General features: G+C 45.8%; 1 protein-coding gene across 1 annotated transcript; it reads right to left on the bottom strand.

Annotated features, from left to right (window-relative positions):
* Window positions 1-643: 643 nt before the first annotated feature.
* On the bottom strand, window positions 644-25,224 carry LOC143366780 (zwei Ig domain protein zig-8). Its single transcript, XM_076808135.1, has 6 exons — window positions 22,501-25,224; window positions 10,747-10,913; window positions 7,513-7,723; window positions 4,333-4,460; window positions 2,060-2,228; window positions 644-1,070 (listed from the first exon to the last, which is right to left on the bottom strand). Exons 1-6 carry the CDS (start codon window positions 22,544-22,546, stop codon window positions 964-966), a joined length of 828 nt encoding a protein of 275 aa, XP_076664250.1. The 5' UTR covers window positions 22,547-25,224; the 3' UTR covers window positions 644-963.
* Window positions 25,225-25,806: the final 582 nt, after the last annotated feature.

The raw sequence follows: 25,806 nt of genomic DNA on the forward strand, positions 1-25,806 counted from the left end.
TAATGATTTGTTCAGTACTTTTCGAGATTTTTGTGAGCATACAAACAAATGTTATGGCTTTATTATAATAGTATGATACGATATATGTACGTATATAGATACGAAATTTCATGAACAAAGAGCTAAATGGTGCACAAGTAAAATTTTCACGCATCAATTATTAGGATGATAAACTAACTCCCTAACTATAACTTAGGATGATCCACTAACATGATACCGCCTTAAGGCGGCTACCGGCCAAGCCTCACTTCACAGGTGTAAATTATTTTTTGCTTTCAAATCTTTATTCCATTCGATAGATCACTACACAAACTACTTACCAATATTTTTTTTCAGCTGCACGGTGTCGGGAAGTATTTTATTTGATTTTTTTACGTTCACAGATAATTATCGCAGCATGCTCAGCTCAAAAATGCACTTCAAACTTCAGATTGACATGTTCCTTAGGCTAATACGTGCGGTGTGGCAATACTTTTAAGGCTGGCAACTGAAAATTCTGAGAAAAAAATTATAGGCGCCCAACTTCTGGATGAAACAGGTGCCCGCCTTAAGGCAGGCGTATGCACTAAAGGGTTAAAATCAATTGCTGATGGACTGTTGGACGACTAACCCCGCAGCAGCATTCAGAAAAACAGTCGGAAGATAAAGACAATGGTTTTATTGATATGTACATACAATAAATTTATTTACAAATAATACAGTAAATTTTGACGTCGTAAGTTATTCGTTCTTGATGATATATCTTAACAAAATACTACGCTCTTACCGATTATTGTGCCGTGCTGATATTCGAAAACTCTTTGGTCACGGAAATTCAATGTAAACGTAGGTAATATTCGGTTTTACCCTGCACAAATATTTGCCCAAAGAACGTTAACGATCATAGGCGGTGCGATTCTCTGGAATCGGCCTGTATTATTTCGTGTCGGGTAATTATCTCTCTCGTCCCCTCCCTTTGCCCTCTTATATAAATATTACGTTAGCTATTATTAAAATTATAAAACACGTCGGCCATGTGGTGGCGTACGACGAACTCCCATCACCGTGATGCATCGCAGCCGGATGTTCCTCTGCAACAGAAATTTCGCTGAAATCGTATGAAATTCCGAAACGGGTGGATTGATCTGCGTTGAAGTTTCATTTATTTTTTTTTCTATTAAAATTATTGACAGCCCCGGCTCGGCCTGAGGGTATCGCGGCCGCGGGCGTAACGATTCGAAACAATTAAGAGAAAGAACGCGAACATAGGTTTGCGAGCGGATCAGTCCGGACGATGACGGTGATAAATCACCGCCGTGCGCGACGTGTCGCATCGATCTGCATTCGCGTCAGGTAAGGCCCGTACAGGCCATTGTACCGAGCAATTAACGCTTGAAGTTGATAAATAACATACCGGAAACTCGGCTTAACTTATTTCAAATTATCGTTAAATCCACGCGTTCGCTTTCAGCCCGCGATAAGGTGCGCTGTAATAATTTACAGGGCGAAGGGGAAACAATTATTTCGACGTCCCTCTCCTCCCTTACCTTCTCGACATGCTCCGCGCAAATCAGATCTGTTTCGCTAACTTTCGATCGCGTGCCATTTCATTTCGCAGCCGTTCCGTGAAATCTTCGAAACACACGTATTCACATTATTGCGTTACCCTGCCCCGAGAAAATAATTACACCAAACGTTCTGCCCCGCGCAGCGCGGCGCTCGCAGCGTTTACCTACATCGAAATGGAATGCCCGCCGAGTTAACCGCACGATTCACCCTTTGATTCGCCGCTGTCGCTCCGCTATTGAAATTGGTAAACCGTGTCAATCTCGCGCATCAAACCCACTCGACGCGGCAGGGTGTGCACGACTTCCTACGTATTTAGACGCGAAAGATGTATTCGGGCGCGATCGATCCCGCAGGTGTCGAATCCAGGCCAGCTTCGCACGCTTCCTGTCTTTCAAGAAGGCCTGCGCGCGTGTGAAATATTTACCGACAGATCAATCAGCGACGGGGGAGGGGAGTGGCTCAGGGTTCACCGAAATCAACGAATACCTTTGAAGGACTTCGTGGCACTCACCGTTTACCACGTGCACCTTGATGCTGCTGGGATTCGCGTTGCTCGGCTCGCAGGTGTAGATCCCGGAGTCGCTTGGCACCGCTTTCTGGATCATTAAACGGCTGGTCGTTTCGGGGCCTTTCTCCGTCACTAGGCTGATACCGCCACGCGGCGAGTCGAAGTTAATTCCCTGGACGAATAGATAACATTCGTAGAGCATATAGTCATGGAGGTATCATTGAGAGCCCCGAAACTGTCGCCGACATCGCGCGAGAGAGAAAGAGATGCTTTCTCGATGGTGCGAGCGAGAGAGGTAGAACGAGGGACTCCCAATCGCTCGCAACGCGCATGCGCCGGGGTACACCTCTCACTCGCACCAGCTCGCACATGTCTTTCTCTCTCGCGTGATGTTGGCGACAGTTTCGAGGACAGGGGACATAAGTAAGTCAATGAGACCTCCAGTAGCATATGCTCTGAGATAACATTACCCGTACACGTTCGCCTTCAGTTTTCACGCGTGCAACTCGCTCGCAGCTTGCTTCACTCCGCGAAGAAAGCTTCTTTAGATTCTTAATGACCGAGCAAATGCAGCCTCGCCGGCTGAATTACATGAATTTCATATTTCCCGTTGAATAGACCGAGAAAAGCAAACTCTTTAACTTCCTCTCTATTCCGTAGAACGCAATAAGCAGGAATTCTGGCGACGAAGGAGCACGATATGCGATCGACAATTGCTTGCAAAGAGTAAAAGCTCGACGGTTCCCATTATGGGTAACGGAACTAGAATGGCTTCTATTTCTCCTCTAGATTAGGTATGGATTGTTTCTACGTGACCGGGGAATGTTGCGTTTACGAGCCGTTCTGACGAGAAGAACATTTGTACACGTAAATGGAGTAAAATGCTTCTTTTCCTATCAATAGTAAGAAGAACGATTTCCTCATCGCGTGTTATGTTGTAACCAGGGATCGAAAAAGTTCTGGAACTTTTCAATAGGTTCCATTTAAAACACGGATCGCGGAATTTTTTTTTAAAAATATTCTCACGTTATAAGTTCCCAGGAGAACCGATAAAGTAAAAGTTCTTGAAAATAAAGGTTCTAGTTGGAATGGAACTTATAAAATGTAAAAGTAAAGAAATTTTCTATAAGAGGAACAGATATTTTCTTCATCGATATTAAAAAAGTTCTCAATCGTTGTAACAAATACTGAACACTATTCAATGGATAGTACTACAACAATATTACACAATATTATTTAGGTATTATTCTTGACAAGTTCTCTTTTCTGTTCGATACTTCTTATGAAACCATTAATTACATTATGTGATGATTTTCATACCTTTTATTAAATAAACACATGAAGAATATGATATTATATTGTTAAATAAAACTGGTACCTAATAGTTTAGTATTTTTCTTTATCTTACGAAAATTTTTTAATAAATGTTCTAGTGTAACTTGTTTCCATGGAACTTTTATTATACAGGTTCTAAAATATCTGTTCCATGAGAACACTTTCTCAAGAAGTTCCTAAAGGCAAAATTTTTTCCAACAAAAATTCCGCAGGAACAGATATTTTCTCGAACGAAACATATATGTTCTAACAGAATTTTTTTTAAAAACGAGGGTCCGAGAACTTTTTCGATCCCCGGTTATAACAACGTCATCAAAGACTAAATTGCTCGCAAACTGCGCACAAGTCCCGGAATATTTGAACCAAGTACGGAAAGCTTGCCACCAAAGCTAAAACGTTCTTGTACGCTGGCCAGATATGTATGCAGCTATGGATTACACGCCCCCCGTTTGTGGCATGCAGACACAGTTGGAAGAAATAATATTGGATCCCAGGTACATCCGACTTTTGGTTCGCAATCATTTCCTCAAAGCTACCGCGAGTCTGCTCTCTCATATTCCCGTGGAAACTACCCCCGCCCACCGGATATTCGTGCACTGCTGCATAATAAGGTTGCCTCGTACGAAGACAAAAGGTATTTTGCTCCAAGGTTCGCGAGAAGAATGGTAGAAAGATAGGTGCAGTATGTGTCAGCCACGTCCTCCTCGGCGTATTCCCTTTGAGCGGTCACAAAGAATCCAGCCAGAACGCAAAATGAACGACGAATAAACGCCTGGCCGTATTACTTCCTTCATTAACTGCACAGCATTGCACAACGGCGTTATCGCGTTGAGTGTGTACTGTGTATTTATGACGCCTCGACGAAACTATCCCAACAACGCGTCACTCCACTTACTTAAGACGATTCAGGCTCTACTGCAGAATACTATTGGGCTAGTCACCTCTGTGTTGTGGCTCCAGATCATCATAGGCGGTGGTTCCGGAGCATATTTCACTACGCAAGTCAAGTTAATGGTGCTGCCCTTGTTGACGAACAGATCGGGAGCCCCCACTATAATGGTAATCGGCTCTGAAATCATATTTCAAATATTTCGACTGTACATGCCTGTAACACTTCCGAACCAACTATTCCGATTCCGCCTCGTCCATTTTTATCTCCTCACTGTACACGCTTCCTCCTGTACGGGAACTGCAATTTTATGGGTCGTAAATTACACGCGACGCTGTTGAAATCATTTTAATTAGCCGAGCTTTCATTTAGCAGGAATTATTATTTGGATTTCGCTATAACGACCGCCCGGGAATGCCAGAAATTACATTAGCCGATTTACCGCGGTTTCGCCGCATCGACATTAATTAATTAGAATTTTCATCTCCATTCACGTAAATCCGGATCAAGAACTTAACGAGTGATATCCACGAGATCCAGGGAAAATGTCTGCCGCGGAATCTTTGAACTTCTACTTAGGTGACTGATCCGTTTACGCTGAGTAATTAAAAGGCATACCGCTTTTCCATTCATAATTTCCGTTCCCGATACAGCTACGTATTATAACGCGTGCCGCGGAGCGGCGGTAGGTTGCGCAATGGAAAAAAAAAGCGAAATGACAATATAATTGGCCGTTAAAATGGAACAACAAGATGCAATATGTATATTGTATATATGGCCGATATTTTTATCGCGAGGCAAAATACTGGGGGGGGGAGGGGGGAGGGCAAGTGGGGGCGTGTTGGGTAACGTTTTCAGGTCAAGTCAGTGTGATAAGATCCTCTCATTTAATAGTACGACCCGGTTAGGATATCAGAGCCGTCATTAACGGTATACCTGCGAGGATATACGAGCTCGCAGACGGCCTGGTTTCACCTGCTTTGTATACCCGCATGAAATCTTTGCATGGATTTTGTATGTATCCTCGATTAACCCCTTTCACGCGGCTTTGATACAAATCTCTACATCTATCTTGGACTGAATTTCAAACACATTGATCATGGATACCTATGCGCGCAGACGTTTCGCCCATTTGTTCGTATTTATTTTCGCGTCGAGATCAACTTTCTGCGCGAAATCCATCTCCGACTGCTTCAAATAATACTTCTAAAGTTTATTATCTCGAACGGATAGTCCACCCCGCTAGCGTTTGCACATTTCTTAAGGGGGGAGCCTGGTGTAACTAGCTGAAAATCGGGGCATCCTTCGGGAATTTTTTTTTAAAGAAACTATTTAATCGATCTTTCTGAAACTTTCAGGATATTGTATTATCAGATTAAGGTAGATAAACAAAAAATTGTATTAAAAAAGAGCGGCAAATAACAGAGTTATACGGGCTTATGCCCAGTCCGTTGGCGACGCAATTGTTCGACTGCGGGCAACGTAGCGTCTACTGTATTCATTTGAAACTAGAAATCGAACAATTTTTGTTTAGTTTATGAGTGCACGCACAAATCGTATAAATTCATAACTTAAAAGATGCAAAATTGAACAAGTGACGGCCTCTTGAAAAAAGCTCAGTTTTTCCAACGAATTTTTGCCTTAAATGTGTAAAAAAAGTTATTTGTTTAAACAATATCATTATACCAATAGCTAAGCTCTGTGAAGAAAATGTTCATAAATATCCGTGCACAAGGTCAAGTCGATTGGTTCAATATTTTTGGAGTTACATTGCCTGCAAATTGTAAAACTGTCGTTTCGAGAAAAACACGTTTCAAGCTTTCTGGTAACCTGGTGCTCTGTAGCAAAAACCGGCTATATCCGCTTTAATATTTCGAGTTTCGTTTTGCGGATTTGGGAACATATTATCGCGATGTTCAACTACTGATTTATGCAACAACAAAAAATCAGTTCTTCGCCCCGCTACACCAGGCTCCCCCTTAAGGCTATCGCGCACCGCACGACCATCAACTGACAACCATTCATGATTATCAAATGTGAATGACATCAGCGATAATCAGGATAAGTTATAATAGGTAGCATTTATTTTGACGCGACATAACGGCGCGACATTAATAATTTCTCCTAACACAATAACTGAATAACATATCGAAATTAGAGAAATAATTGACCCGCTCGTTGCATAGTTCATTAAATCGGCCAGATATTGGCGTTAAATGCGAATGCGAATATCGCGGTGCTTTCATATTTATGATGCCTCTGAGGCACGTGTCAACTTTCGATGCGAACAATGCTCCCGTTCCTATAGAAACAAATTCTCTTGTGAGTTATCGCGCGATTCTCTGCCATAGCGAAATAACCGTCATCGGGGAACGATTTTCGGGGGAAGATGATCTAATACTCTGTAACGCGATAGCGGAATAAATTTGTCAGAAAAATTTGATGCTGTCTGAAAGTTATTAAGCCTTTCATGTGTCAAATAGTATTAATCGGAACTAATAGTACAACTTTGCGAACACGAAAGTCATTTTTGAGGCTGTCATGCCATCTAGATTTAGTCACACGTTTCGTCGAGTTTACCGTCGAGTTTACCCTCTAGATATCCCTCTTACGGGATTTTAACTATCTCAAGAGAGTTTGATAATTTTTAGGAAGACCCTATTGGTCCTGAAATAGGCGGAGTGAACACATGTACATTCAGCTCAAACGATTGTGGCTGAGATTTATATAATTATGACGATCACAGGCAGATGGTGCCACAGTGGTGTTTCAACATGAATTAGAAGTGTTCTAGACGGGAACCTGTGGCTTGGCAGTGGCCTCGCCATGGTCATGAAATACTGTAGAATCAAAGAGGAGATATAATAAGAGGCGTCACTCGACAAGGACAGACATAAACTAGGGAAATCACTAGACAACCAATTTAAATGTCCATTCGGAAATGTTCGGTAAACCGCGGTAAACTTCGGCAATAATCAGCAAATTGCGGTAAGGTACATTTAGTCGATTTGAATATCCCGCTCGAATAGACAACCAATTTAAATGCCTAGGTCAAGTAAGGACTTCAAAGGTTCCGCCCGGAGTGACGCCTCTTATTATATATCTCCTCTTTGGTAGAATGTTAACGCTAAAAAAAAAACCTGGTAAGCTCGAATGCAATCGAATCTCGATCAGCCACAATCGTTTGAGCTGACTGTACCTACATCAGAAAATTCGGATTGGCGACACTTACCGACTATGGTTAGATAAACAGGATGGCCGATGGGCGGTGTCGTTGAAATTTGGCACTCATAAATCCCAGAGTCCTTGCGCTGAGGATACCGTATCCTTAGCGTCCACTCTTCTGTGTGTGGGAAGTGTAGAGCCTCGAAACGTTGATCGCTCGTGTACGTATAACGACCAACAGTCAGTAGATGGATGTCTCGATGCCTCACCCAGGAAACCTGTAGCAAAATTGCATCATATTACAGGATCAAGTATAAATAACCTCGATGACATTTAACTACCGTTTCGTGATCGAGCTGTCCGGGGAATAATTGCCCGAGGACAATGCTCCGATAATCTGGACGATCCAGAATCGTTTATCGAGTTTAGCAGGTGATTTCCGATAAAAAAAAAATAAAACGTCAGAACCAACCGTGTCATTTCATCTCCCTTTCGTTCGCGAATTTTGTCGATCGGGGGAAAAATAGGTCAGATTCATTGGTCGCAGCAATTTTCGCGGTTACTCGATCGGACGAATACCCTCCGATAGGGTCGATAAAAAGTTTGACTGGCGTATTGGGCGAGCACGGTCATCGTGCTAATTCCGAGCCGGATGATCGAGATTCTCGTATATTTGAATCAATAAAACTTATCGGCGATGTCGGTGAGCCGTGGTCGTGATTTCGCCGAATGCATTCACCGGTGCTTTAACTTACATTTACATCCGATTCACCTTAAGCGTCGTTCAAAGATCGACCGGAACGATGCAACGATAATTGCACAAATCGCAGCCCGTTTTATTCAGCGAAAATAACGTCGAAATACTATTCGGCGGAATTGTTATTTAAAGAAACTTTTGCGCATCGTGGCGCAGGAATGTTTATAGTGAAAATGCTATGCGGACCTGCCGGGTGTGCGGAGAATTAAAATGCATTTCGTCGAAATTCATTTGGTAATGCAAACGCATTACAGCGTGTTCCAAAAAACGTGAATTTCAAACTCGTTTAAAAATGAAAATTGCTCGTAAAAACAGTGCCCGCCGATCTGTTTTGCTTCGGCGTGCCGGCCGAGCTCTTTGACTACGGGGCGGCAAAAGAGGCGAATAAAACCATAAGGTCCGCTTTAAACGGCGAAAACATTGGAAAATTTTAAATCGGGACCAGGTAAGGCCGTATAAATAAAGGTCGCCTGAAATGCTCGACTTCGTCTCGTTTCATTTCGCGACGCGTTGAAAAAATTCCACCGATGTTTATTCAACCGAATTCGGGCTGAAATCTAATTTTCCCATTTCCATGCGGCATTTGCTTATCGCTATTTCGATTAAAAGCGAACGATATTAACACGGCCCCACCCATTATCGTGCCGCGATTTTCAGGCTTGAGAAAGTCGACAATTTCTGGTGTCCCGAGTCCTCGTCCCAGTTAATTATTTCGAGGAATCTGAAGTGGCCGTAACAAATGGACGAAAGTAACCTCTGTGTATTCTTGAATTTTCATCAAGCGGGTGAAATAATTGGGGTGCCGGGGTTAAAGGGGAAGCTACATGGTACGAGAGGTGGGGATCGGGGACGGTGGAGATGGGGGTAGGGTGATGCCGCGGAGGGTCTTTTCGAGGGTATTTCGTTTCACGAGTGCTTCGTGGCATAAACCAATTTCCCGTAACGCTGCTTCCGGTGTACTCAAAGCGAGTGTGACGTCACCATGGAGATTCGGCATTGTCCTAGCTCGGCCGCGAACCTGGCAGCTGCGGGAGCCTGCGAGTTCTCGAGATGACACCGGTGTGTCATCGGCATTAGTCGCGGCATTGTTTGGTGAAATCCAAGCGAAATCTATGCGAGCCGCGTGATCATACGCGCCGTGCCCACAGTAGAGAATGCCGCATTTACGGGTACGCGCGCGACTAAAACGGGCCCAGCACGGAGCCAGAACGGAGCTAGAGCGGAGCCAAGTGTCCACGAATGGCTCCGAGCGAATTTCGCGGTTCCCTCGTTCGCCCAATTGCTCCCTCCTTCGCCCTCCCTTTATTGTCCTTTAATTTCCCCGGAACTCTCGTGGGCGCGCTAAATAGTTCGTAAACCGAGATTTATTAACAAGCTTCTTCAGAGCAAGGTAAGACTCGTTGGAGCGAATGGCGCGCGGCTAAGTAGTGCGTAGCGTGATTAGAGCAGCAATCGGCAACTGTTGCATTAAGAATGATAAATTGGAACCGACGCGAGTGCACGAGGTACGAGCTGAACTCCGCGTAGGATTGCCGAGAAACGGACTTGCGTACGATCCGATACTCAGGGTTCATTGCCATTACCAGGCACGAAACTAGAATAGGTTAGCGGTAACTTATCCCAGGGAATATGGAATTTCAAAGGTTCGTAACGTCTGCGAATTTTCGGAGTAAACTACTTGCTCGGCCTGCCGAGGTTCCATCGAGCATGCATCTTGAATTCGTCGACGATGCACTCAGGGTGCATCGAAAATGTACTCAAGATGCATCGGAGGTGCAGCAAGAAAGCATTAACGTTACATCTCGGACCGTCTCCAGGGGTATTCTTCTTTCTTTCAGTAGAGATTAAAGTTTTTATATCGGGGGAGCAGTGGCCAGCTCTTGGATGTCGCATAAAATGCTCGTTCTCACGTAGCCTGATAATCCTTATAGCAGCCGGCGGGGGGTTCGGAGGACGACGAATGGTCGGACGTCGGTGCGTGTATCGTGGCCACTTTCAGGGTTGTTTGCACCAAGAATACCGCTATTAGATGCTCCTCTTTCGACTTCCGCTTCCATTGATGTTCCCGGGGATTACAGAGGCTCTTACCGTAAAGGTAGACAGGAAGGAAAATGGGATCCGCTAAGGGGACGAAGGATAGATCTCGAGAAAATAAGGACTCGCTGATCTTTGTCCGGATAAAGGAGACCGGGTTACGCCTAGCTCAGCCCTCCCAGGCTCCCCCGTATCTGCACTCTTTCTGCCCAACCTGTGTAAGTTACAAGCGGCCGTGTAGGTTGCACTTCCCTGCCATCCGAGAAGTACAGCTCGGCATAATAATCTCGAGCACTCTGTTCCTGGATATCGTAATCCGGCTGCAATTTACAGGATGAAAAAGGAACGGGGTCGTTTGAGGTCCCTTACATTTTTCGGGCGTATTAAGTAATAAGCAACAACGGATGCCTCGGGCACCGCTGCGCAATGCCACCGGGGATTCCTTAGGGTTGCGATTCGTGTAATTCAACGTTCCCTGCTCGAGATAAGTGGAAGTTTATGAAAACTCACCGTTCGATTTCCAAGGTTTTTCACTTTGCATACCAGATGCACGGTCTTCCCCACCAGACCGGTGAAGTTGGACTGCATGGAAGTGTCGAAATGAGGTCCTGTCCCAGGAGTCGGCCATTCCTCCAGAAAGTCGGTTCGAAAATTTCGTAGACATGACGCTATACCACCTGAAAATGAATCGCTCGCTGATCATCAAGCCCTCTCTGCTCTCTGCTGCGTCTGGGTAACGTCGCTTTCGCAACAGTTCCTTCGCAGGGGGATACTATTTAATGGATAAATATACAAGGGTCCTTGTTAGTCGGCGACAATTACGAATTAATTGCCAGCCCTTTATATCTTTTGGTATCATTCGGCGAAGAAACTGCTTAAATTACGCTTCCTCGGTATTCCCTCTGCATTTAATCTCGCTGGCACGGCAGGGCCGGGACAAAAACAGATGGAAAGAAGAAGAAAACTGTTGGGGACGGGGGTTTGGAATTAAATAATCTCGAGCTAACTGGCTGCTATTCAGTTAAGCGATCTCCCGAGAGCTCGCGTAAAGTCGCTGCCTATGGGACAGAAGACACTTTGAAAAGCTGCGACGTTCAGAGAAATTAAAATACGTCCACTCGTGAACGTTGTCGCTGTATTTGAGAAACTAGGTGGACGCGTATTAGATTGGGCAAACTTAGAAAATGTCCTAACGTTTCCGTAAACTCCTTCGTTGGTTCATACGTATTATAGACTATTTCACGTAACAGTACAACTGCAGTACGGACAGCAAGGATTGCTACCCTTAGTGATCGGAGGCTTGTTTCCGATCTGACGTTCCTTTATAAGTTAATACACGGTCAAATTGACTGCCCGGAGCTCTTGGGAACAGTACGCTTTCACGCCCCACAACTGTGTTCCAGGCCCCTGTTTGTGTCTAAGGTGCCTGAGTACTTTAACTACACAGCCGATCCCATCAATAGAGCTATGTATGCGGCAAACCAATATCTCATTGACATCGATGTGTTCTCCGTATCGAGTGATTCATTCCGGCACAAATTGCTCAGTCGATTCTCCGAATAACTCTCCCCCATGCGTAAACACACAATGTTTACAGTGGCTCGCATTAATATTTGGACACTTTTTAAAATCGCATAACTTTTTTAGAATTGGTCCAAACAACTTGAGTTTTTTTTGAGAAGCTATAAACATAAGGTCGAGAATCGCGAAACTTCCCGAAATCAGCGATTCTCGACCTTATTCTGCGATCTTTAAACGTTTGTAGCTCGGAGCAACGTTAACCGATTTTGATGAAATTTTAGGCACGTATACAACTTGCTGCAATCTACAAACTGTTTTTTTTTTTAATTTTCATTGCTCACAAAAAAAAGTTTAAAAATCGACCTTTACTATTCTTTTCGCTATTCCAATCAAATACATTTTTTTTCAATACGACGAAACGCGACAGTTAGCAAACTAATCCTTCTAGCTTCTGAAAAAAACTCAAGTTGTTTGGACCAATTCTAAAAAAGTGATGCGATTTTAAAAAGTGTCCGAATATTAATGCGAGTCACTGTAGGATATTAGAATAAGTTACCAGACTCGTATCTCTTTGTACTAGGCAACATGTTTTGTGTAGTAAAGGGTACTCCCGTTGAAAACAATAATAATAATAACAGTAGATTCGAATCGCTAAACCAATAAGAGTGAATACGTTCGTTATTTACCAGAGCTGAAAAATTGTTCTCCTCTCTAATTTTACCTTCAGTTAGCCATCGCGGTAGAAGGATCCTGTACCTATCGACTGCAATTTCCCATCCGAGTGCAGCGTGGCAACGTACATAAAAATGGCAGGATATCGCGCGTAGAATATTTATTACTCTCGTAACAAGTGTCAATCTCATTCGTCGGTGATTATTTTTTTTTTTCTCATTGCTTTCAGGTTTCAGTGACGGGCCATCGTGGACGCAAGGGTGCATACCTAATCTGTTCGAAGGCGCGTGACGACCCAGCGCGTATCCGTGGAAATATTGCCAAGTCCTTTCGTGCATATCCACAAATTACGGGCTCCAGGATCGTTGCAATTCCGTGACAGTGTAAAACGTTCGCGTGGTTGAGTTTTTTTCAGCGGAATTTATAGCTCGGCCTGCTGTTCGACGCGGGAAGTAGGCTGTTACTTCGGTACATTACGAACTTTCACAAGACCGCGTTGAAGGGTTGTTTATCGGGCTATGTAACATTTAACCGTACCGTGGCATATATCTTTCCGCGATATCGCTCGCAGAAAGATCGCCGTGGCACTGGACCCTTCGTATCGATGGAGAGCAAAAACTTTCGAGCACTTTTGACGGGACAGAGTAGCATGCGTGACCGGTGAATCGTGAATCAGGTCGAGCAGGCGGGGCAGTTCTGCGAGGGTAACAGCGTGTAACGCGACCGATAGTTTGGGAACCATCGAGCTATTCTACTCCTATTCTAGTGGAATAACATCAATAGAGTGGCATTGTTCACGAATGATCGACTCTGCTTCTCCCCTCGCGCCGTTTGCCGCCCCTAAATTGCTCTCGTTGAATTACACAACGGGAAACGCAAGCAATCGTTTTCTATACATTTTATTATTCCACTTGGAGGTTGCGTTCCGCGCGCATTTCACGCGCGATTGTTGGCAGGGAAGCGCGTCCTTCCTTTGAATGGTAAATTCGCCATTGTCGCACCGGAGCAGGTGGGATAAAACGACGCGTCGCGACGCGCCACGTCGAAGAATGGAATCTTGGGATATTCCAGCATCACTGATCGCGTTACGCCCTCGCAAAAGCTTCGCGACAATAAAATCGCTCGGCGAACGAACGGTTAATCGATAGAAACGAGCGGACAGAGATCTAAATAAACCGAAGTGGGATTTAGCTGGGACGCGAGCAGAGGAGCTGACGCACACGCGCGCGTGTGTGTGTGTGTGTGAATTCAGCAGGGATCCATTTGTTTTCGAGAAAAGAACAGGCGGCGCGGGCGCGGCGTAATCGCAGGTTCGATCGGCGAAACCCGATCAAAGGTTCAAAGCGGAAATCGAGAAGCGCATTCAAAGCCCGAGGATCAGCGGGCCAAGTTGAAACGCGGATAAGAATTCCGGCGGAGCTTTTCTTTGCGATTGCTCTTCGGAATCATCCGCGCGTAGGGAAGCACTATCGCAGCGGCGAATTCTCTTTCGTTAGTTTACTGGACCACACGCTCGTAACCTACGCTTCCAACGGAGCTTTCCAGCCGAGAAGCGGTTAAGATCGGCTCACCCTAACCACCGACCATGATACGCGCGCGTCCACTCTCCCTCCGCGGGCATTGATTTCAACGAACCAACGGGATGTTTGCCCTCTAACGTTCCCTATTTCCTTCAAGAAGGAGAACCTGGTATCCTAACTGTGCCTTCGGTTTCCAGAAGGTTTAAGTTCACAGAAACAACTTAGATGCAACGTCGACTCCAAACTTAATTCCTTGATGCAGTTAGGCAGAATTAAGTATCACAGCCTGGGTATACGGCATACCACTTTGCAATTCACACCCTGGATCCTTCAATGGGAATAAGGAGAACCCGAATGAATCTCGTGATACTCTATACGACCCTAGGCGAGCCGGAGCTCCTTACCTTCCATGTTTCTTTTTTTTTTTGCAGGGCCCAGGTCCGAGGCATGTTTACTTTGACACCTGGATCAGCTGACCCAGTTCCCTATATCTTTCCCGCTGACCATGCGCGAGCGAGCCAGTGGGCGAGGAATAGCCGAGTCAGCAAACCAGCCAGGTGTGAAAGTAAACACGTTTCCAGCTACGGAACAATCGGCCAGAAAAACGGCCGTGAAATAGAAACCTGAGCCCGACTTAGGGTCGTGATGTGTATCCCCATTCTCACCCACCCTGTTGAAGAAATCCATGAAATCTGCAAGTGAAGCATCGTAAACGGTTCTGTCGATCAGTCTTACTATCTCCAACTACATAACTGTCCAGACGCGTACGTACACGGATTCAAGCGGCTTGTCTCCAGCCCCGAAGTATGCTTGACGAAGGTCAGTCTTCGGAGGAAGAAAGTTAACGAGCTTTATAAGCCGCCCTTTATCTACATCGAGCCGAACCGAACTATCTATTACTTTCCTATTGAAAGGTTTAATGCCTCGTTAACCAGCGCCGGACCCAGGTATCGTGTTCAGCTAACGACTTTCCAATGTTCCAAAGTTCGTCGCTTTGTTAATCATAAAACGAGTAGCCCTGCCAATATGCTCGATCTACTCGATTAAAAACAAACTCCCCGCTTCTCGTCCCGCTGTAATTAAAACCAAGCTCGTAAACGAAGAAGAAACGAATGCCCCGCGTGCGTTTCAGAACGTGCATACGTATGGGGAGGGGGGAAACGTTTCCAGAGCGAACTCGTTCCTTGCTCGCGGGGAAATTTAAAGGTCCTCGGCACCGTGGACTCTTAAACTTTCGAGCGGCACACGAGTTAAGACGAGCTGGCTAAGAGCAGCAGCCAGCGCCGCGTGCACCGCAATCCGCGACACTTCGCCAGTCGTACTTCGACGAAAATTAATTTCGCCCCGGAACACTGTGCTCGGATTTTCCGCGCGACGCGACCTGTCTCGCGACTTACCACAAAATTCGCAGCGACTCGCTGGTCTGACAGAATTGCACGACCGTTGCACCGAACATATTCTTACCTAGCGTGTAAACTCGGCTTCGCTTCCATTCCCTCCTACAATCTAGCCGGATTCTCGGTAAACTTTATTTCGCGGATCCTCAATCGCGAATGGATTAAAACGGAAACACCGAGCGACGCGTATAATCCAGATCTCTGTGCTCTCCTGAACTAATTTCGCGCCGGGCTTCGCGAGAACCAACCTGACTCTGTTCGCTTCGTTTTCGGTAAACAGAAATTTTCCGATATGCAGAGAAAGAGGGACTATTAATTTCCCGTTGTTCTAGCGCGCTTACGCGCGGCAGCTCTGCGGGACTGTTTAAATTCTGGTTCGTAAAGGTTGATATTTATAATTGCTTATAGATTTTTCTGACTCGCGAAACTTAACAAGTTTACTCTTTGAAAGCTTTATTTCTTTTTACCTTTCGTTAATCAAACTTTTTAATTAACCCTTTAGCGCCCAGAGAGTTTTCCCGGAGGAAAAAAATTATTTCTTGCGATTAGTTAACTGGAAAACGGTCCCGATACATGCGCTTCGTCGTTCTTTTACCAGAATAGCCAGTGGAAATATGATTTTCTACATGTGACGTGTACGTCACACTGGCCGTGTACGGAGTAAAATGAGGCTCAATATTTAAAATACAAAATTTGTGTTTTAAATACGTGTTTACTATAATGTGTAAGAGATCTTAAAAGTATAAATGAATAAAACACGAGTATATATTTTCTTAACATTTTTAAACGATATACCTACTCGTGTTTTATTCATTTATATTGTTAAGATCTCTTACAAATGAACAGAAGAATAGGTGCATATTTTTTTTGTAGAATGTATGAACGAAGTACAAAATCTTAATTTTTACTATGGTAACTTACAAAACAATTTCTTTTTGCGCTCGAGCAAAAGTGAACATTGCACTTATAGCAGTTTGATTGAATGTGGCCAGGGCAAAGTTTACAGCGCTGTCTGTCATCGCCGAACACAACCCAATAGCCAACCTTGTCGAAGCGTTTTAGATCCGATGGTTTAGAATTAGAAGTCAACTCTTGCCGTGACTTCTTTGGTGGTGAAGCATTTACCGGGGGACGTCCGCGCAATAGAAGCCATTATATGAATGAAAAAAGTTCGCTTTTTTAATCCGTACATAGTATTCCTGCTCGAGAATTTCTCGAGAAATTTTATAATTGCTAATTTTTTATTTCTCGAGAAATACTATAATTTCTCGAGAAACTTAAGTCTAGGCAAAATATTATAAATCTCATTTATTTTCGTAAATGAATGTATTACTAGTTAATCGCGAACGTATAACCACATATACAATTTATAATACATCATATTAATAACATTTGAACCTATATGAATTCCAATAGAAAATCACAGTACAGAAGATTCGATATTATTAACTGCTGAAGGTGCTCTTAAATTCTTATTTAAAAATTCAGAAAAATGGTATGCTGAATTAAGTATCTAATGACTTTCTTGTGGCTATTAAAGAAGAAATATAGAAAAGAGGAGATAAGTCTATTGTATCCGCAACTTTATCCACCGGACAAGAATGAAATAAGTTCGTAGAGTGTATCGGATAATCTATGATTCGGCGGCTGGGTCAGAAATTAATTTTACGCCCGAATCTAATTAATCCATATTTCAATCTCTCCTTCTTGGACATAGTTTCTGTCCAGTTGGCAGTCTACTTCCAGAATATTATTGAAAAATTTCTGCAATGGCCATGATTACTTTATTGCAAGAATACTTCATATCAGAAAGGTGTACGTATAATACTACCACCACTAAAGCATGGGGAACAATTACGAGATCCTTCTAAAGTGTGCAATAATTACGAAACTTTTGTGACCACGAGTAGACTTATCAACGACCTGTATTTGAAGTTATGCGAGATATCTAAGTAAAGTAGAGGTGGGTAGCTGCAGAAGAAAGTGTTAGAAATGCCCTCCGTGTAATTCTACATTCTAAACAGCGCAGCACTACCTTTAAGAATAGTCGCAAACATAAAAGGAACGCCAACGAACGATTCGTGAGATGTTGATCGATAACCGGAGCGTCATTTCCCGGAAACTTCACTCAGAACGAAAAAAAAAACTAAAGTCGCGAGATGGTTGAATAAGTAACTGGTAAAGAGCCAGACAAGTTCCCAAGAGAACAAGCTCCTGTAGAGACGGTGACGCGGATTTTCTGTTCGCCGCCACATAAGACGTCGCGTCCCTGTCATTCTTGTCTTGGAACTTTCGAAGAACCTTCGTAACGGACCCAGGCAAAGTAGATGACTTTGCGCTGGCTTTATAATTATTCGAAGCTTCGTTGGGTGGCGGTTGTCCGTCACAGCTAACTACCGGAGGGGCTCTCCCCTCGACAATAAGGGACACTGGCTGGTTTGGTTGCTCACCGCAAAATCCTATTTCGTTCCATCCCACTTGGACCTCGTTTCCATTAACCCCTCTATCTGAACGTTCGTTTTACGACTGGATAAGTCAACTTCTACCCTCTAACTTCCACCTCCCTTTTCTCCATTTTACCGCCAAAATCCACATTACCGTCGATGTCCCGATTGTTTCAGAAGAGGACGATGATCTTAATTAAAACAGAAATGATAGTGTAAATGTGAAAGGGAATTTTGTTTCGCAGGCGTTTAAATATCCGGAGATTTGTAAAAGCCTCGGTAAAGGATCGTTGACAGACACAGCGGAAACTGTTTGGTGTTTCGAGGACACTTTAAACGTCGCATCGATCATGGCAAACTCGATTCTCGTTTATGTATTGTCTCTACGACCTGCTCCGAGCATCCAAGTTGGAAAACTTCTCCTTATGCTGTTTCGTGCACGCACATCTGCGGTTCGATTCAGTGGAAGGGGTGTGGGTGCAGTCAATGCTCGCGGAAACTTTCGTCGCTGGCGACGAAAGTACTTGAGGACGATCGGATGGATAGAAAGAGGATAAGAGAACTATTGGATCTTTGGTCTCGAACGAGTATACAGTATCTGTGAATCGAACGCGAGGTTCATACACGATTTCTTTTCTCTTCAAGTGAGGGAAAAATTAAGGGTCCTTCGTTAACTGTTCTACATGAAAATACCACGCTTTGTTCACCATTCGTCTTGTCTGCCTCGTATCAAGTTCAGATTCATTTTGCAGGGCTCGTTTTATCGCAGCCAGGACGTGTACAAATTGAATTTCTCTTATCAGGAAGGAAAATGTGTCCCGCGTTTCCTCGGAAGCCTCTGATGTCTCCTGACGCCGCGAGTCAGAAAATATGTCTCCGTTACTACGCGCGGCAATAACACCTTCTAACAATACATTACCGTTTTTTTTTTCTGCGGGAATTCCAACACTTTCCGGGAGTCATGCCTTCCCGCGCCCACAACGTAATTCGATCGCGTACGGACTGATATTATAAGCCCACCGCGATCGTAGCATGGATTTCAGGGTGTCGATAATTAACTAGCTGCATAAAACGGCCGAGTGGTGGTTCTTTGATGTCGCGGACAATGGTGGAGATTCGCAACGCGATAATCAGTCGTTGTAACAGTTGTAAGCGCTTGACGTATTCCGTACTTCGCCAGTAATAACGCAAATTGCAAACGGATCATCGTACGAGTCAATATTGTCGGTAACAACACCCGACCCTAACTCGGCCAATAATGAATTGAATTTATTCAACGATGAAATCGTGATTGAACGTTGGATTCGCGCGCGACACCAGTGGGCGCAGGGTAATCTATTATAAATTTCGCTGGGATCTCGATGTTGCTCCTAAATTACCGCGGACGTGGAAAACGCCAGTGAACATCGGCCGGTCTCGGGCAATGAGCGAGTCCCGGGTAATGAAAAGCAAACGAACGGTACCAATCGACTGGCGACGTCTATCGAAAAAGGCTGACTGGGTAGGCAAAGTATACGAAACCGGCCTCTTGACGCCACCGACGACAACCGCCAGGTAATTATCTTGAAAGAGTCAATTAATTTTCTCATTAGACGCGGCCCATGGCAAGAGTAGGTTGTTAAAAGTCGGAACGATGAAGTTGGCGAATCGAATCAACGACGCTTCGACGCAGTTTCATTTGCAGAGGTCCACTTGTGGTGAACTACCTATGGGACTCGGTATCTAGGCCCGGTAGATTGATCCGCTCGATATTGCTAGCGGACAGTTTGTTGGTATAAGCTAGCTGCTAGTGCCAGGGCAGCGGGCAAGTGTAACCAAAGGAGAAAGCACGGCCGAATCCTGGCTTTATCCCCGGAAAATCGGTATATTCGATCGATCGTGCACGGCACGCCGGATACTTTAATCCAGGAGCCTTTGTATCGAGGGGGGATTGACGGGGAGGATCATTATTTTCGTTAACGCGCCGCTTTGTCTGGACGAGTCTTGGGCTGGGTTCAGCTAGGTGGTGAACCGTGGCGGCGAAATCCCGACGGCGCACCGACGGGTTGCATCGAGGTGGCGGAATTGCGTGCGTCGTTTCACGGTGCAACGTCATAAACGCGATCGTCGTTCAAACACCTCGTAGACTGGTTTGTATCGGCGATTCAGTGCCTCCGACTCGTTTTATGGCTGGGCGATCGAAATGAATCCACGAGCTCGAATATTATTGGCCCCGTAAGCCAGCCTGATTAAAAAAGGCGACTCGCGCACGCCGAATCGCAGAGGCGCGAATTGCGTCGCTGGCGCCCCGACTAGACTGGAATTTTTCATCTCTCCTGTGCTCTCTAAACATTTCTCCACTTTTGTAGCCTCCAATTTCCAAGACTACCAGCCTCCTGGACGTTTCCGAGAATTAATCAAGATCCGCAGCTGAGCCAGGGGATGAAATTTTCGCCGATGACAAAACAAACGAAAATGTACGAATAGTATAGCTATGAGGGAAGAACTCGTTCCCTTGTAACGGAGCTGTTTTCCCTGGGTTAACTTCAATTGCATTGAATCACAGCAGTAGATGGGTGAGCGTATACGCCGACGGTCCAGCTTGAGTCGCGACAGCCACGCAGAGATCGAATCAAGAATTCTACTCAGAATTGGAAACGCCTTATCTCCGGAGACAAAGGGTTATTCAGAGAGTCCCAGAGTGTACTGTTCACTGCGGCGCCCACGGGAAAGCAAAACGCGACCAGCTGGAGCGCTGCGAATTTACACGGCCAACAGCGTCGGCAGAATGTAAATGGCTTACGCGGGGACGCGTTGCACGGTACTAATTTCTGCTTTTTGGCGGTGCACGCTGCACAGCACACCGAAAACCTAAGCCAAATAGGCGGCCGTTTCGCGCGTCGCCGTCGCGTCGCCTCGAAGCGTTCAGCGGATTTCAGAATTTCAAGTCGACTATTCAATAGAGCCACTCGACTGGCTTAACTCAAATAAATCTAATGGGATCTGGCTGACAATATTTTTCCGAGGGTAGACTATTTCCCTCCGAACTGCGAGCAGCCCAAGTTTTTGACGCGTAGTTGACAGACATCCGCGCGACATTCCTGCGACGAGCTATTTCACAGTTTTTAACAACTCAGAATCTGTTAAGAATAACGGCAATGAAGTAGTGGAACGTAGTGTCGCAGAGAGCGATAGGAACAAACAAGAGTGGAATAGAAGCGTTTTCTTTTCGACGGTAATGATAAAGGAGTGTCGCCATTGTATCCAGCTCCGCGCGTTTAAGCTGGTCGCGGGTGTAACAGTACATTTTTCTCAATTCTTGAACCTCGCTTTCTACATGGTGGACAATAGTGGCTGAAGCGAAAGATCCGAAGCATTCAGTGGATTCGGCTCTTCATTTCACTTCAGCCTTCCCGATACGGTGCACCTCTGCGAGTACATAAAGTCTGGCGCGAATTAAACTCAAGACATTTAACTCGATTCAACATATTATTGACAACGAGGCGTATATAAGAATATTGTGCGCATTCCTTTCGTGGGTGTTTATAGAATATTTTCGGCACTGCGAACGAGCAAATGAAACAGCTTCGATGCATGTACCAAAGAAGAACCGCGAGGCACTTTAAAGGGAAGGCAGGGGGTGCGGTAACAAACTAACAAAGAGAAGGATCAAAGAATTTGATAGAAAAGAAGATGCAAAACAATCGATCATGGCGAGTTCTTGTGGTTCGCCTTGACGTTGGACTGCGAGTGTTCGCCCGCAGAGGGAAACCATTGTAACTTTTCACAGAGGCGATTCTCTTGAGAGAATCTCGACGTCAGGTGCGCGAAGAAACGGAGATGCAAGAGTAAAGATAAATGGGAAATTATTTCTCCGTTAAAATCCTGTCAGTGCCGTCTTTCTACTTCTCCTTGGCGCGGGATGCGCACCTTTATTTTTATGGGCTAGCGAGACAATTATACCGTGCATAAAAGTGCACTGCGAAACCCGGAGACGTTGTTGAAAAGAATATTCCCACTGTTCATAGCGTTTACAAGGAAAAGTCTCGGGAGAAGTGTTACAGGCATACTTTTCAAAGGTACATTGTATTAAAAAAAAAAAGAAAAAACAAACAGCAGCGGTTTTATTGGAAAAGCCGAGGAATATTAATGGCATTATTTTTTCGCAAGTTACGTTGCGAATTAAGTAGGTTGGCCAGAGGACTGGTCGTACTCGCGCCATGAGTTCGGGGGTGTTTTTTTCCTCTCAGTCACGCTAGGGTGGAGTTCATCAAATTCAATCAAACCGAAAGACATACGAGCTCCACCCTGTTATGCACAGACTCCTACACTCACGCGGGACGAAATACTATGGACAATATGTTGCTACGTAGAATTCAGAGGAACACCATGAATTCTAATCTGTCTCTGAAAATTACAATAGAATTGCTGCTACCAGCAAATCACAATGGAATGGAACGTTCAATCTGTTACTTAGGATTGGAATTGAAACGCGTTTTTCCAGAACCGTCCTGTTGGAGCAGGAAGCGACGATATTGCGACGGCAAACACTTTGCGATATAATTGAAATCGATTCTCCGACCAGGAGTTAATGTAATAACAAATTTCCTCAATTACTTTGCGGCCTCAGAGTTTGCAGCGTTTCGTTGGAGTTTGGAGGAACTGTTGGCAATACTGGCTGGGACGTTGAATCGGGCGATAACAAGGTGGGCGTTAGGTGTTTCGACTTACCAAAAGAAATGATAAAACAGACGAGTATGGGAAGAGAAGTAGACATCGCTTTTCTTCGGCGAGGTTCTTTCACATATTGATATACTATCTCGCACGCATTTCAGTCGTTTTGTCGAGTGACGCGCATCGGTCCGACGAAAGCCTTGCTAGCGTTTACAGTTTCTCGAACGCGGTGGCATTTCACTCAACTTCTCCTCGGGTCACAACAAAGCGTTCACAGCTAAGCTACAATTCCACGAATGCTACCGGATCTTCTCGTTAACGGCACAACGGCACTGTTACGTTCGATTTACTTGCTAGCGTCAGCAGCATGTTAGAAAAATAACAGCTCTCTCCCCGGTTTCTTCTCGCGTGCCTTGAGAACACTGCGTGATTTCGGAGACGGAGCGATTGGCGAGTAAGTTGCTGAAGAAAGGGTGGCGGCGTAATGCAAACTTGCCGGTCGGGGGAGCCGCTAATGCGGCTAATGAACGCAATTAACTGTAGGAGTATTTCGTTGGCGCTAGTACGGGGTTAGTTTGTACTGGTCTAAGATCAGAGGGAGGAAGGGCGGACGCTTTTATGTCTGTCGCCGCACTGACGACCGCAAAGTCGTTCCCGATGCATTAGGCGGGACTCGTTAAAGTAATTTCCTCCGCGCGCTAGACGTCCCATCGATCATTCTTTCTCGCAATTTCTCCCGTTGCGCATCGCTATGCCGCTGCATTTTCCTTCAATCGCGTCGTTTCTCTTCCCCCCCACAGTCTTTATTCCCGGTCTAACAGTCGCGCGGCATAATGCATCGTTTCCGTTGTCTCGTTCACGGGCATCGATCACCCCCCTCGATCGAACGCCAGCACTGTTCACGATTTTAATCGAGAGTTTGCAACTTCTCTTCCAGTTACTGCTTTTATCCCAGGTCGACAGGAGCGAGCACGTTTGGCGGAGGAGCGGCTTAAAGCGGCCACGAGAAGCAGAGGAAGGTGGCCGGAGATTTTTCACGGCGTTCTATCACGGAAGGACACGGAGCACTGAACGCGGAGTCGTGTCAGAGAAATGCTCGGGTAAACAAGTGTCGAGGATCGCTCCTGATCCACCAGCACCTTTCAGCTTCCAGCGTCCCGCGGGGATCCAAGGAGGGTATCGCACTGTCGAGTAACGACTCTTTCTTAGTCCCGCACTCAAGCGTTTTGTCACGCAAGTCCTCCAGCGAATCGTGTCGAGTTTCTCGCTAAAAGTCTCCCGCTTCTACGGAGATTTCCGTGTCAAGGATCGTATCTTCACTCTATTCGGTATTATAGGGATTACCGACGCCACGGGGATGAAACTCTAACGTAGAAATTCCGCTTTCCCATTCGATGCCTCGACTATCAACGCTAACGAAGCAGCGCAGATATTAGAGATCCGACTGCCGGAAGATGAATGTACTTCACTTGGGGTTCGACAAGTTTCTCGGAACGTAGCAGCTGCGATTTTACAGAACGGAAGCACTTTTTTTCTCCACGTTTCGTCCGACGCAGCGTTGCTTCCAGATACAAGAAGACTGGAAAAGTTCCTTTTTTCTCGGTGAAGGTTGCGTAGATTTATTTGTAGCGAGGGTTGCGCGTCTCTCGGTGCTCCATTCAGTGGGAATAGCGTCGAAAGGAAGTTCGTGCCAAGTTCGATCGGCCCACCGATAACCGTACGTCACCCAGTTTCGTTCGCGAAGCACCGAGAATGCAGTGTTACGAGTCTTTTATACGGATTACTCGATTGTTTGCTAGAAGTTCTACGTGTACTTCGTGCCAGAAATTCGCGGCTGCCTTGGGACACACGTCTGCGAACCGCGACAGGTTCCTAGCGCACTTTGGAAATCCTCTGTCAAGCTCCGCTGTGTCGGCAGTGTGTCCTAATGTCGCAGGAGTTGACAACGACGTCCGCCCGTAAACTTGAATCGCACCTGCTGTTCTCTCTAGATCGATCACGATTCCCCCAGCGTGTCGATGATCTCAGCACCTTGCGGATGATTCCTCCGCGAGTGACGGTGTAGCACTCAGAGAGTCAAAGCTGTCACCAAGCGGGAAGCGTATCGCGGTGAACGTTCGCAGCACGATTTCAGGAACGGGTCGAGGAATTTAGCACAGTGGAATGCCTTGGAAGGTCTGCCTCGCGAACAGGTCCCGCGTAAACCACCGTGTCCAGGTCAGGGTGTCATCCATGTCCTACCGACCGAGCAGGTCGCGAACAGGATCACAATTCACCGGTTACGTCACTACACACATCGCGGATCGTCGATACATCGATCTGTATCGTAGGGTGCACGATACGCGCGATCTCGGAAAGTCACCCCCCGGGGAGCGTTGAGAAAAAGAGAGAAAAGTCTAGAGGACTCGGTGGAAAGGAGGAGGCTCGCGTGGAGCGAGTGTCAGTGACCAGCGCGCGGTTTGTCCATTGGAATTGAGCCGTTCAGAGGGGTGACTCGGGTATGTCGAGGAGCGTGTCGGTGGTTGGATGTTTCGAGGGAACGCGCGCGACGGGAGAAGGTCGCGGCTGGTTCGAAACGACGATGCTCCCGCGTCAAGGATAGCCGAGGGACTACATTGCGCGAGCGCCGCTCGGGCTTCGAGCACGCAGCCGCCCCGTGCAGCCTCTCCGAACTCCGCTCCTCGCCGTCACACCACCTACACCACCCTTGTTCGTGTTTCCTTTCTTTAGCAGTCTAGGCTGTGTGGGTTGGCGCGCGTGCGCGCTTACCCGTGTCCGCGTGTCTATAGCTTGCTTATATATCAGCCCGTTTGCCCACCCTTACCAGCCACCTCCCTTCTATCTCCCTCTTCCTCTTATTTGCCTCCTCTTTCTTCCCTACTCTACCCCTCCCCACCCTCGACTTTGGTATTGTGAATTCAACCTTGATCCTTCTTCTTCTTCTTCTTCTTCTTCTTTGTCTTCTTCCTTTTTCTTCTTCTTCCAGTGCTACTTCTTGCTCTTTAGTTTCGTCGTCTCCTTTCTCCCCTTACTTCTTACCGTTCAGCTCCATCACGGTTAAGGCGCGTTTGCCTCTACTCCTTGTGATCTTCCTATCTTTAGCCCGTAGAGGTAATGGTGATGGCACTCGCACGGAGAGCCACAGCGACTCGATAAAGACGTGAAAAAGCGCGAATCCCGCTGTAACTCGGAGGGGAGAGATAATTATTTCGTTGGCGATGCGGCGCATGGGATGCCGCTCTCCCGGTGTATGGATGGAAAATGCAGTTAACTACGTGCTTTCTTTCCGCCGATACCGCTAATTGCCGTTGACCTTATCCTCTGTTTATCCAACGTGCCGCGCAGGACCAATTAGCTCTTTCG

The sequence above is a fragment of the Andrena cerasifolii genome, chromosome 3 (genome assembly GCF_050908995.1).
Source record: "Andrena cerasifolii isolate SP2316 chromosome 3, iyAndCera1_principal, whole genome shotgun sequence".
NCBI classification, from domain to species: Eukaryota; Metazoa; Arthropoda; class Insecta; order Hymenoptera; family Andrenidae; genus Andrena; species Andrena cerasifolii.